Below are 14,041 nucleotides of genomic sequence, written 5' to 3' on the forward strand. Positions count from 1 at the left end.
ACAGACCATTAAGCACCACACCAGATATCAGCAAACCTGAAAACAACAGATTCACCCTCAGACAGAAGACACCACTGGTTCTAGCAGACCTGATATTCCACCAATGAAAGCAAGACCTTATATGGGGAATCTCATGCCTGATTCTAAATTCCCTGCATTATATAATGATCTTTAAAAATCCAAACATGTTATTTCCACAAAAAAACATGATAGGTCAATTAACAATAGAGACTGAAATAGGGCCTCTTCTTCCATGATCTGATTTTGAGAATTCATCTCTACAAATTTTTCATTTTAGTGGTGACAGTACTTTCTAGTTACTATGATCGGTCTAGTGGCACCCTTCAGGGCTTTCATTCCACCAGTCCTCTCCCTCTTCTCAAGGCACACACCATTTTCCATGGATTTCATCAGGTGCTGGAAGTGGGTTTTACAAGCCTCCACCTCCTCTTCCAAGCGCAGACGATCAGCCACTGAGAAGAGCACCGAGTCACAGCTATCCTGCAGAAAGTCATCACAGTGGGCCTGAAGGTTCTTCATAACCTGGTGGCACTCCTCTGGTGCTAACGATCGAAGCTAGAGAGGGAAAGCCATAAGAAATTTCAGTAGAATGGAAACACAAGCATCTCTCCCTCTCTTTTATTGACATTTAATATAGATGCAAAATAGTGCAAAACCAAAATGGTAAATATGTTGATTTTTTTCACAAATTGAACTTGTCCACATAATCAGCATTTAGATTAAGAAACAGAACATCACTAGCATCGCAAGAAGCACCTTTGTGCCCCCTTGGACATAACCCTTAATAGCGGTTAATTCACCAGTATTCCCTTTACTACATATATCTATGCCAAAGAGATGCTTGTTTTGCAGTAGGAAGAAGACTACGGCCTTCTCCCATTACCAGGAAGACCAAATATGTTATTTATTTCATTAGGAATTTCTTTAACCATTCAGGCTGCTGTTTCTAGTTCCTAAGATCCTTAGGCCCCTAACTCTGAAACACTATCTCTGACTCTCCATTATTCCAATTGGGTGGGTAGATGTCTTAAAATAATGAAAAAAGTTTCTCTTGAACAAATCTTGGCAGTTGGATGTGAACCTGGGGTAAAGTTTTCACAATTACCTTTTCCAGGTTCCAGGTCTTTACAAGGTCAAGGTCCTTCCTTAGATAGTTCCAGGAGATAAGGCTTTTGGTATTAATGTGTAGCTGATGCCAAAGGGTCATCACTTTTTGATAAGACTGCTCCACTCTAGGAACAACACAGAACCTGGTTATATCTTTTACAAGACTTGAGCTTCATATTAGAGACCCTCTAAGGAAAAAAATGTGATTGCCTTAGCAGAACTGAGCTTATATGCTGAGCAGAGAAAGGCAACAAGTCAAACCTAACAGCACGGGAATGTTTAGAACTAAATTGAGATCCCCAAACACTTTGAATTTGCTACACTATTAGTTATAGTATGTCAGCACATATTTAGTAATCTCGTAAGTGTTACCTGAATGCAATATAATTATGAGAAGTCAGAAAGGAAATACCCAGGGAAAACAATAATAGAGAAAAGTCATGGTACAATAACTGCGTTTATAATTGCTAAAAATGATAATATCAACCTTTACAAAATGATTGCTAAAAATGATAATATCGACCTTTACAAAATGATTTGCTATGTTTTATATATTTACAAAACTGCTAAAATATTTGGAAATTAATAGCAATTTAAGAAGTTAATCTGACACATAAAAAGGAAACTGCAGTATGAAGACCTTTAGAAGAATTTTTTTTAAGCATCCATGCCTAATTCAATTTCAACTTCTGGAAGACTTACAAACACACAGATACACAGACATATTCAACAAATACCAACATACCTTGAATTTCTTCAAAATGAGAAATGTTGATATTAAGAATAGGATGGAAAACTAAAAGCCAGTTAAATAAAAGACATTAAACACATTAGTTTATCTTCTCTTTTTCCAAAACTTCCACTAAAATGTCAGCAAAGTTGAAATAAAAGTCAGGAACTCTCAAAGAAGAATAAAAATACAAAGAAATATTAAACAGAAAGAAAATTAGAGAATCTGTTCAAGAGGTCTAACATCTGACAAATTAGAGTTCTTGAAAGTAAGAACAGAAGAAACACAGAGAAGAAAATAATTAAATAATCCAAGAAAAATTTCCCCAGATCTGAAAGATATGGGTTTCCAGTCTGAGCTCAGGGTTAGCACAAAGACTACCCCGAACATAGAGCATTCCCTCCACAGATTAAAGACAAATGGAAGAATTTTAAAAGCTTTAGAGAGAAAGATTTCATTCAAAACGTTCTGCATCATTTCCTTCAAACTGTTCTGTATCATGACTGTAGTGGGGGATACACAATTCTATGCATTTGTCAGGACCACAGTTTTGCTCACTACAAAGGAAGAATCCGACAGTTGTATAAAGTATTTAAAAAAGGAAAGATAAAGAATGAGAATGGTACTGTACTTCTCAACAGCAAATACTGGAAGCTAGAATCTCCCCTCAAGATTTAGAGTGAAAATAATTTCCAAAAGAATTCTGTAAATGACCAATTCATTATGAAGGGAAAAGAAAGACATTTTCAGATATGAGAGGTCTCAAAAAAATTTATGTCTCATGTACCCTTTTTTCAGTAAGCTACTGGAGACCGTACTCTCTTCAAAGCAAGGAATAAACCAATAAATAAGGCTTGGTTTCTAGGAATCAGAGGGTCTAGCACAGAAGAGAGGTAAAGAAAATCTTCAGGATGAAGATGAAGTGAAATGCCAGGGAGGCAGTACTGAAGCAGGTCTACACAGCAGGCCCAGACTGGAAAAGGAAGATAGAATGATCCAGAAGAAATGTTTCCAGGAGAAAATAAAAATTATCTGTGGTGTTTGGTCATATTGAGAAGCCTTTTACAGTAAAGTAGGAGAATTAGGGAATAAGTTCATAATATGCAAATAGATAACTAAGCAAACTTAAAAACAAAAGGATTATCATCTCCAAGGAAACAAAAAGTTATACAATAAAATAAATGAAATGATTTATTCATACACCCACCCATTCATTCTTTTCTTCAATAACCACCTACTGAGCACCTACTATGTGCCAAGAATGATTCTAGGTGCTGAGGCTATAGAGGTTAAAAAAAAACACACAAAAACCTGTTCTTTTGGAACTTCTAACAGGAGGAGAAAGGCAATAAACAAATACATAATCTGTTAGGCAGTATTAAGTGTTCTGAAGAAAAAAAGATGAGTAAAGGAGACTGAGAGTGATAGGCAGTAAGTGGGGTGGCGGGGAGGCTGCATGAGGGCAATAACATGAATTGAATGAAGTAAGGGAGTGAATCATGTAAATATCTGAAGTAAACAGAAGAAGCACAAAGACCTGAGGAAAGAATATCTGTGTGGTGTTTGAGAAACAGGAAAAAGATTAGCGACTAGAACTGAGCACAAGCAAGGAGACTGGCAGAGGATGAGTTTAGAGAAGTAAGGCACAATGGGGTGAGTCTTAGCTATAAAGAGTTTAATATAATAATAACACAAAAAGAATCAATTTAAACAAAAATTGTGACATAACTACATTTGGAAGATGAGAAAAGGAAAAGTGTATGCAGGTGTGGGTGCAGCAAGCTAAATGTTAATTTCCTAGAGTAGGAAACTAAAGTTGGAAAAATCACATTATTTAAAAATTTGGAGTTAAAACCAGAAAAATCTGCTTATTTAATCTGGGAAGCAAAACTCTGGGGTGAGAAGGTGATTGCTAGTTTTTATTAAAAATAAAGTAAAAAATACATTACTTTAATAAAAAAGAAATTAAAGAAAATTACTATCATTTGTGAAAATTAATCTAAGAGTAAATTGTTTCATAACCAAGAATTCTTTTTAAAAGAATTATCATAGAATATATTTCAATTGAACATAAGCATTTACTGAAAATCTACTATGTAGTTGGTAGTGCAAGACTTGATATCCTAATAGGAGGTCTTTCCCTAATGAAGCTTTAAAACTGGATTGCTCTGTTCAAGGAGATCACAAATGCAGATTCATCCCTCCATCAGTTGACCCAGGGCAAATAGCAGAGGTGGCAGTACAGAGTAGAAGCTGAGCAAAGTTACCTGCTGGCCATCTCAATGGCATCCTTATTGGGTGGGGGGATGAGAAAGCAGACCGATGGCACCATCGCCTCATTCCCTGTGGGGCTGATTACTTTCCACTTGGTCCTTTGTGAATTATCTTCCAGCACACATTCATCATTCTTGCAAATAGTGATCTGAAGAGACAAATTTACAAGTTATTGCTAGTGGATAAATCAATAACCTATTATTACCTGGAGCCTGATCCCAAGGCTATGAATTCTTTAAGAAAAAATCATTTTGGAAATCTGTCATCACTAAGAGTTCTTGATTCTGACAAAAAGATGACACATAAAAATACCTAACACAGGAAAGGTTGTGGACATCAAATAAATCAAGGAAGCAAGTGTTTATTAAATGCCTGTTATATGTCAAGAAACTCGGTATATCAGGGGTAAAAAGAGACTGTAAGACCTCCAAGAGCCATCTCTGCATCCATAACCATTAGGGTAAAAATTAAAGGGCCATCAATACAACTTTGCTTCTGTGATACTTCCTCCTCTTCCCTTACTGTCATCCCACCCGAATCCCTGAAAATGTTTAAGCATTTGGAATCAATAATTCTCTCCTGGGAAACAAGAAACCAGCAGCATTATCCTTATTTTACAGACAGAAATATTGAGACAGAAAAGTACAGAAAAGTTCATTCTTTTGTGTAACAAATATTTGAGCCCACTACATGTCTGAAAGAATGCTAGGCCACTAGAGACAAAAATGGTAAAATGGCAAGCTGACAAACATTGTCTGTATTCCACAAATTCTGGTGGGGTATATAGTTACAATATTGTGTGACAAATGAATTTACCAGGGGATGAATACATGGAAGGGACTTGAGTCTTGGTTAGAGAAATAAAAAAAAAAAAATTACTCTGTCCTTGAAGCCACATTAAGGAATTTAGACTTTCTAAACAGAAATGGGGAATTACTGTAGGACTTTAGCAGGGGAGTGACGTTTTTTGTAAAAGATTGTGCTGGTGGTAAGACAAAGAATGCACTGAATGCGGAGGCTGATGAAATGATCCAAATAAAAGAAATTATGGTGTAACTTAGGGCAGCAGCAGCACAGACAGAAAGAAATATATCTAAGAGATATTTATTTACAAATTAGTGTTGACTTGGTAATCTTACTAGCTATGGGGTTAAGAGGGAGAAGTCAAGGATATCTCTCAGATGCTACAAAGTATCATTTCTGTCACTATTTTGGCAACTGGGTAGATGGCGATGCCAATCACAGAGGCAGGGAGCAGATCAAGATTGTAGAGGTGAAGCTTTTAATGATAAAGATTTGAGCATGTTTAAGTTCTAATTTTTAAAAACTCTATCATTTGATTTTTCCTTATTATAATAAGCATAACTTAAGGCTTCCATTCTCCCTTCCTTCCGTCCAGAGTCAGAGGTACCCTTTTTGCCTCCTTACCTCGATCTGCCGATAGTCACAGATGGCCTTTACAGAAATGGTGCTCTTTAGCATGTGGTCAGGACTGCGTGGCTTTAGCTGAACAATGGTTTTTGATCTTCCAACAAGACTGGCAACGAACTCTTGGACTGTATAAGCTGCTCCTTCTCATCCTACAAAATGAGAAGAAAATCCAAAGGACATTAATGTTGTTACTCAGGGTGACTAAGTCAACAAAGAAAACTGAATGCTCCACTCCCTCAGAGAATGCCATTTCTCATAGGGATCCTTGATGGAGCCATCTTAGAATCACAAAGATAAAGAAAAAGAGAGAATATTTCTCGTTTTCTACCAAGTACTTTTGGACTCAAAATTTGCAGCTTTCTCCCTGTGCCCTTTCAATGAACCATAAAGCCGCATGCAAAATAAAAAAATAAATAAAACAAAGAACTTCTAGCTGTTAAATACAGCTATAAAGCTAACAAAGGATTTTCCCAAATCAGATTCAGAGAACATGGATGTTAAAAACAATAACGATGTTGTTATTGTTTTACTATTATTCAATTTCTCACTGGTAGAAGCCAGTTATTGCCTTCTGCTTAGGGAAAGCTAGAGTTATACGCTTTAAAGTTTTTGTTTTTTTTTTAAATTATATCTCCCAAGCTCTACCACAAATGTTTTACTTTCTTCAATTGAATCAAACTTTCTACAAAAAGATCTTATTTCTTCAACCAACAGTCTACAAACCATACTGTCAGTGAAGGCATGACAAATGATTTAGAGTTTACTTTTTAGTATCTTGCTATGCCACAGTCATGTAAATTTGATTGTTTTGAAAAGCAATGCCATGCAAAATTGAAACTCTCAAGTCTCTGCAAACCCAATTGTGTAAAAACTAACGAACCTCTTGTCAAAAAAATTGGTAGCAATCTACTACCAATTCCATTAGAGTAAAAGATTAACCAGGATGTTTCAAGCCCATTTTGAGGTATAAAAACTCCCCAGAAGAGGGCTTTCTTAGGATGGAAGTAGATGTAATGAGAGTAAAGAGTTAATAATGTTAAGAAATGCCATTAAAGAATTAAGAATATATAAGTAAAGAAAAAGAAATGCTTAAATAAACTACCTGTGCCTGTCCCCGGGAGCATGATTGGAAGAAATACAACTTTAACTTATTAGTTAAGAAAGAGGAATGGAATATATCAGGGAGACAGCCACATTGTTCCATACTTGAGAGCTGATCTACCCGTGTCATTGTCCTTGCAATAAAGATGTCAATTTCTGTCTAACCCACAGCCAAACATCTCAAACTCCAGAGACCAAGTGCTCAGCGTGGTAAAAGTTCTGAAAGAACCAGAAGCCAGGACAGATGCTCCAGAACCTGACGGACAAGCTGAGGACAAGCTGAGGAGCAGACCCAGGTGACTCCATGCCCCGATGACGCCGCCAACCCGATGCCCCTGACCTGGAGAGGAGGGAACAGAGCAGCAACCCTCGAGAAGAGAAGATATGACAACAATTGCAGAGAAGTTACCCTATGACAGGAAGGTATTCTGTGGGAGGGAGGAGATAATAGCCAAGGATTATTATATTCCTCCTTCATATTTCAAGGACCTCCAAGAGACAGACATTCTAGAGACAACATCTGAAAAGTCAGGTTTTTACCCTTCATTCCAAATTAATTAACAGGTTATTTGCCCAGGTGAAACACTGAATGTAAACCCATTCATAGGTTTACAATACTTGAAAGTGTAAAAAACAAACAAACAAACAAAAAAACTAATGTTCACAAATGCCCAAATCTCCACCCATGAAAAAACGACACTGTTTTGAATTATTCTGGTTCTCTTATTTATAATATTTTATTGAAATGTGAAAATCCTCTAGCTTCTCATAAAATATAATTCCTCAGGAAATATAATTCTCTATTACACACATATTTCTATCTCAATTTGAGATGTACCTTGAGCCCTGTCTTGGCAACTCTATATAATATACATTCAATAATGTAAGTAGTCCCGTTGCTGATTTCATTACCAGCACTCTTGAAGGAATAATTCATTGGAGAAAATAAATATAAAATTGATTTGGATTAAATACTAGATGATACTATTTTTAAAAAGTAAATATTGCTACATAAATATACTGGATACTATTGCATTACATCTAAATAAGATTTTAATGTTGTCCTCAATTAAAATAAATTTTCTAGTACTTCATCATTACCAAAAGAAAATTGCCAAGGAGGAAAAATTTGGCTAAGGTCTAGTTCATTGGAGTTTTTTTGTTTTGTTTTAATTCTCTTTGCATGAGAGAGTAAAAAAGAATTTGATATCAGTTAATCCCTTTTAACCCTATTTTTCATGCTCTACACTTCATCTTTGGCTCCCGCTATTGAATTAAAATAGATAAGAGCAATGCAAAAGAAGCATGAGGAACACGAGGGGGAGATGAAGAGGCCTTTATTTCAATAACATACCCAAAGGAATCTTATTAGCAACTTCTCTAAAGAAAGAAGGGAAAAAAGGAAAAAGAACAAATAGATTAAATTCTATCTGCATGTGACCCAAACATTATAACAACAACCCACTGCCCTGGAGCTTTCAAGGATATAAACAGCAGCCGCTGACAGTATTTACTCTGTTTCTCAGAGTATGTTTCTGTAATCATCCCACTGATACGACACCCACCATGGAGTCCTGAAGCAAGTCCTCAAGGCGGGATAAGCTGGTGTTATGGTCACAGGAATATTTTCGTTTGATGGAGTCTTGGAGGTTCCTCAAGAATGACTCCAGGTCTCGTGCATCACTGAAGAACTGTGGGGATAGAAGGGAGGGGCGCCTTGTGCTCAATATGTCACAACACCAAGATCTTCACTGAGCAAGAACAATCTTACTGTGCAGAGCTGAGCAAAGCTGATCACTCTCTCCTGGATTAGTGATGGTTCATTACAAAGGCCACAGAAGTATAAACTGGAGATTTTATAATGCTATGACCGGGAAATGTTAGTGGTAATGAGTACAAAGGCTACTGAACTCTGTGGGAAAGTCAGTCTGTTTCAGCCCCTCAGAAATCACTGCTGGTTCCTCCTGACTTCTGGCTAGTGACAGCATTTGGCTGTGAGGTGTATCTTACAAAAGTCTAGTGGTAGAGTGATTAAATGTTTCAATTCATTGATAGGATTACACTGATAGGGTTATTTAATTTAGGACAAAACCAAATAGAGATAATAGCTTATTTCTTCCTCCTGCCCTCACCTGAAAACAAGTAGTATAATCTTTATGCTGTGACAGATTGTAGGAAAAAAATGGTCCTGATATTTTACAGCTCTTCTTATCAAGAAATGGAGTTTATTTCTCTTCGTTGAAGCTGGGCATGGCCACATGACTTTTTTTGGCCACTGACACATTAATAAATGTGACAACGCAGAAACAAGTACACTGGGGCTTACTTTCTCTTATTGCTATGGAACACAGGCACTGTAGGAAGAAGCCTAAGATAGCCTACTGGATGTTACATACTTGTATATAGATGTACCCTACATACCCCAACCAACTGTCAGCCATGACAGTGATGCCATTTGGGACCAACTAGCCCCCAGCCTGCCTGTCAGCTGCCTGCAGCCATGCTTAAGCCAGGCAAGATGAAAAAAACCACTCAGCTGAGCCCAGCCCAAATTGTCAACCCACAGACTCATGAGCTAACTAAATGATTATTGTATTAAGGAACTAAATTTTGGGGTGGTGGTTTATACAATAGAAGCTAAATGATGTAGATGAGTTTTTAACCTCACCTTTCCCATGCATATGCATGTACACACACATACACACACACACACAATTTTTTGCCGGAATGAAAACAAATATTCTTCTCCTCTCTGATGCACACACATGTACACACAGACATGCACACAGACAAACACAAAGTCCACATACCTGAAAGTAAGCAGTATTTTCTTTCACATGCTGCTCAACACACAAGCACAGCTGCTTCATCCACTGCAACTGGGACTGGACAGCGGCACTATAAGCCTGCAACAATCAAGCACACACACAGAAGGGCATGAATTTAACAGATCCAATGTATATGTGCAATGCTCTCTTTTAAGTACAACTCTGCTAATGATGGAGAGGCCAACAGAAGATAAGTGGAAATACTTGACTAGCAGCTGCTGAATGCTTCCCTAAGAGGCTTGCTTTTAGCCAACATGGATTTGTTAGAAGGGGTTACACAGAAAAGGCCTTTTCCACACATGGTTACAACCAAATGATCTGGCCAATCAAAACCCAAGCATAAATAAATCCCTCCTGCATTACTCCACCGTCTCTCTTCTCCACACAAAGAAACAACACCAAGAGGCAGAATCTGTCTAGTTATTTGAAAAATTATGATCCAATTCACTTTTCCCATGAAGTTAGAAGTTAATATCTATTCTTGTTTCTTGTAGTATTCTCTTTAGACCATCAAACTGTTTGCGGTCTTTTGGGGGCTGGGAAGAAAAGGGAGAAAACCCAAGACAAGTGATCCTGACACTTCCTCTAGCTCTTTCGGCAGAACAGAGCCTCTGATCTGAATACTTTTATAACATCCACCTCTGAGCACTTGACCCTCACATATTCTCAAGTCACATACCTCCACAGTCTGCTTGGCTGGATGGTTCTCAAGTGAGAGCAGCTCTGCTGTATCTTGTAGAGACCGAAACACATCCTGTTTCTCCTCTAGTTCCATTATCAACTCCTGAAAATTGAATTCAGTTTTATGCAATCAGTGCTATTAAGGGAAGAGCAGCAATAAAGAAAAGACTGTGTTCTCTGCCCTACTTTAAAAAAGCCTACAGCTTTTTGGCTACTGGATTAGTGCCAAAATGAGATGTATAAACAGTACATGCCAGAAGATTTCAGAGAAGAGCAAAAATGCTGGAATTACTGGAGAATGATTCACAAAGGATATGGGACTCACGTCAGACCTGAGAAAGTGGGGGAACACAGATGAGCACTGGAAGCAGTAAAAGGAGATAACTTGGCTAGCATGGCTAGTTCGTGTCAACACCCACCTAACACAGCATCTGATACACCAGTGGATCTGTATCATTGACTGGCTGGCTTTGCTCAGACTATTCCCTTAGCCTGCAGTGCCCTCCTCTGGCTCTAAATTCTATTAACATTATGGACCCAATTTAGATGTCAGCTCTTCTGTGAAGCTGGGTACTGAGACTTACTATTATATCTGACCCCTTCTCCTTGATGCTTTCCAAGCAGTTTCTTTATATCACTACCACAGCCTAATTTCCGTTCTCATACAGACTGGTTATTGTATTATTGGATCTAGCTTTTCTTCTTTTCTTCAGAAGGATCATATGCCACTCTCTAATCAGGAGAAGCTTATTTTTCCTTTTTAAAAATCAAACTCTAAATTAATTGAATTAAAGTATCTAAAGTATGTGTTAGTAAAAAAAAGTTTCCTTTTGTGTAAGATTTACAAAATGTTTAAAAATCCTGAGATGTAGAAATACTAAAAGGAGCAATACTAACTCTCCTTACTTGTATACATCTTTCACTGAAACAAATACAAAGAATTGTCCTATAGTCTAATGTCGAATTTTCCTTCCCATTTACAAATGAAGAGATTGAAACCAAAAGATTATTAAATGAATTTAAGAGAATTCAGCATTTGCGAGAAGAGTATACCTCAGTTAAAAAATACTAAGCCCGATACAAGTCCTTTGCTATTTTAGCTTATTAAATCTTACTCCATCTTTTACACAACTCTTTGAAGTAGTACTATTATCTCATTTTACAGAGGTCAAAGGAGATTAAATGACTTGCGCAAGGTCACGGAACTAGAAAATGGAAGACTAAGATTTTGAAATTAGGTCTGTCTCACTCCAAAGCCTGTGATCTTAACCACAAAACTATATTGCTTCTGACATGACTCAACTTGCAGGCTGCTGCTCTATCCACCCAAGACGCTGCCTTTCTAAATGCATTCTAAATAAATTCTAGGGCTCGATTTCCCTCTCTTCATGTACACTTCTCACATGTACAGATGCATTAAGTAGGGTCTCTATTTCTATCCAGCAGAATGCAAATCCAGAAACCTAAGCTCTCAGCAGACTAGCTCTTCTGTCTCCTTCTGTTGCTATTACATAAATATGACAGGCCTGTTGTGCTAGACTCACAGAGAAGTAATTTCTCTTGGCTGAGATATTGGGATTGTTGTCACTCCAATCATATGCTAGTTCTTCCTCCTCCTTCTCATTCAACCAAATCAACTCAGCTGTAGCTCTGGCGACAAATTTATGCAGGCTCTGAAGGTGCCTCATCCGGAAGCTAGAAGTTTCCTAGACAAAGCAAGGATTACAAGGTTAGACTACCAACCTCTCATCTATAGCAGATAGTACATTTAACATCAAAGCAAAGAATAACTCAGGAAATAAATTTAGCCTTGCTTTTTAATCTCTGGGTGGTTCTTCATGGACTTAAATTTAGTACAGGTTTGGTATAAAACTCCCAGAGCCCCTGTCAATCCTAGCTAGAAGTCAGAACCCACCAGGACCTGTGGGGCTCTCTGGAAAAAGAATGATCTTGGGTCTGTCCTACTCTGGACAATCTGGAAAGACAGGAATGAAGAACAACAGATAGAAGTCCCCTCCCTATCGATCTCAGACTTTTAGTTTTGGTGTCTCAAAGCACATATAGCCACTGCTTTGGTGAAGCATGATGGCTGGGATAAGCTCTACTTACTTACAGTTTGCTGAGGCAGTGGTTTCTGATCCATTAAGAAAATGTTATAATACATATGAACAACTGCATAGTAAATGACATAATCTAATAAACAGAAAAACAAAACAGGGCCAAACCAAGAACTTTCTAAAGTAGGGAAAAGAATTGTTTGGACAAAACCAGATTCTTCATGAACAGACTGTAAAAGAGTTAATGAAACTTACCTTCAACTTACAATACTGTGTCTCCAGCTTTCCAAGAGTTTCGACATAACTAGTATGAAAATTTTGGGACATTTTTCCCTGATAAGAAAGGAATGAAATAAGAATACATTAAAAAAAAAAAAGGTAAGTACTAGGAATACCAGGTGCTGTAGACATTAAAAAAAAAAAAAAAGAGTAAGTAAACTATACTTATGGTATGGTTTCAACTATGTAAATGCTATATCTGCGCATGGGTAAAGATTGGTTACTCTAGGGAAAACAAAACAAAAGATGCTTAGACAAAAAATCTCTTGTCTATTTTATAGCTGAGAGCAGCACTAAGTGAGGAATAAAATTTAGTACTTAAATTGGACTTAAGTTCAGCAGGATGAATACAACTAACAAACCTCACTATCGTGTACTTCCAGTAATTCTGGGAGGTTACTAAGCAAAGCCTATGCCTAATGATTACCAAACCACTCAATTGCTATTTTGAAAGGGAAAGTTGAAATAAAAAATGAGAAGGCAGAATGAGTGAGGGAGAAGAGAGACTGTATAGTTTCTCTATATCACCTCTCTACTGTAGACAGAAGAAGTGGAAAGAGCATAAACTTTTGGAGCAGAGGGCCTGAGTTTGAAAACTGCATCCACTACTTAATAATTTTGACCTTAGCTTTCAGTATTACTTTTCAGTGCATACTGTTCTGATTACTCACACCACCCCACTCTCCATAATGGACTCTGACTGCCACATACCTCATACAACCTGGCCTCTTTGACACTTAAGCCCAGTTCTTCGACACTGGTGTGAATGTGCTGCTGTGTTTCCAGCTGCAGCTCCACGCTAGGCAGGTCATTGCCCCACTCTGCTCGCTCCAGTTTCATCTGAGAAAGAAAAAATACAAATATGATAATTTGCTGCTAAGTTGGCAGAAGAAGAAAATTGTCAGAATCAATGTTTAGACAAGGGGGCTTGGGGTAGAGGACTGGGCAAAAGGACATTTTAACCATCTCCATCATGGCCTCTTACATGAAAATATGCCATAATCACCCCAAGAAGCTGGGGACTAAATCTCATCAGCTATAGCAACAGAGGCAGCCTTTCACTGCTACATTATGGGAATATATTCCTAAATTTACCAACCAGAAAGGTGCTTTCATTTCCCTTAATGGAGTCTCTTCATTTCACAATTGGGATGAATATAAAATATCTGAAAATATTAAGCTTCATTCATGGCCATCAACCGTTGGCCAACAAATTTTAAAACATTAGCTTGCCTTTGAATGTTTTTATTTATTGGTACATGAGGAATCCATTATCAGGAGATGGGAAGAATTTTTTTTTTTTTTTGCATTTTTTGTTTTTTTTTAGGTGAGGCAACCCTTGGTTGACCTCACAGATTGCAAGGACCTTGTCAGCTTACAATCTCTTTTTTATTTTTTATGCCTACAGCACCTGGTCTTCCTAGGTGGTCTCCCATCCAAGTACTAACCAGGCCCAACCCTGCTTAGCTTCCAAGATCAGACGGGATTGGGCTTGTTCAGGGTAGCATGGCCGTAGACAGGGAAGAATTTCA

At 37.6% G+C, this 14,041-nt stretch overlaps 1 protein-coding gene and 1 non-coding gene across 2 annotated transcripts in view; both read right to left on the reverse strand.

The window, feature by feature from the left end:
- The window catches only part of MACF1 (microtubule actin crosslinking factor 1), a 297,622-nt gene that overhangs the window by 129,767 nt on the left and 153,814 nt on the right, over positions 1-14,041 (reverse strand). Inside the window, 11 exon segments of the mRNA XM_039850987.1 lie at positions 393-576; positions 1,127-1,253; positions 4,126-4,280; positions 5,561-5,679; positions 5,682-5,712; positions 8,230-8,355; positions 9,475-9,570; positions 10,172-10,276; positions 11,718-11,879; positions 12,486-12,563; positions 13,221-13,349. Of these exon segments, the coding sequence (XP_039706921.1) occupies positions 393-576; positions 1,127-1,253; positions 4,126-4,280; positions 5,561-5,679; positions 5,682-5,712; positions 8,230-8,355; positions 9,475-9,570; positions 10,172-10,276; positions 11,718-11,879; positions 12,486-12,563; positions 13,221-13,349 (1,312 nt within the window).
- Positions 13,909-14,027, reverse strand: LOC120593325 (5S ribosomal RNA). The gene has a single exon (XR_005650343.1). It is a non-coding gene; the product is annotated as a 5S ribosomal RNA (ribosomal RNA).

Source organism: Pteropus medius, unplaced genomic scaffold, assembly GCF_902729225.1.
Source record: "Pteropus medius unplaced genomic scaffold, Ma_sr-lr_union100, whole genome shotgun sequence".
NCBI classification, from domain to species: domain Eukaryota; kingdom Metazoa; phylum Chordata; class Mammalia; order Chiroptera; family Pteropodidae; genus Pteropus; species Pteropus medius.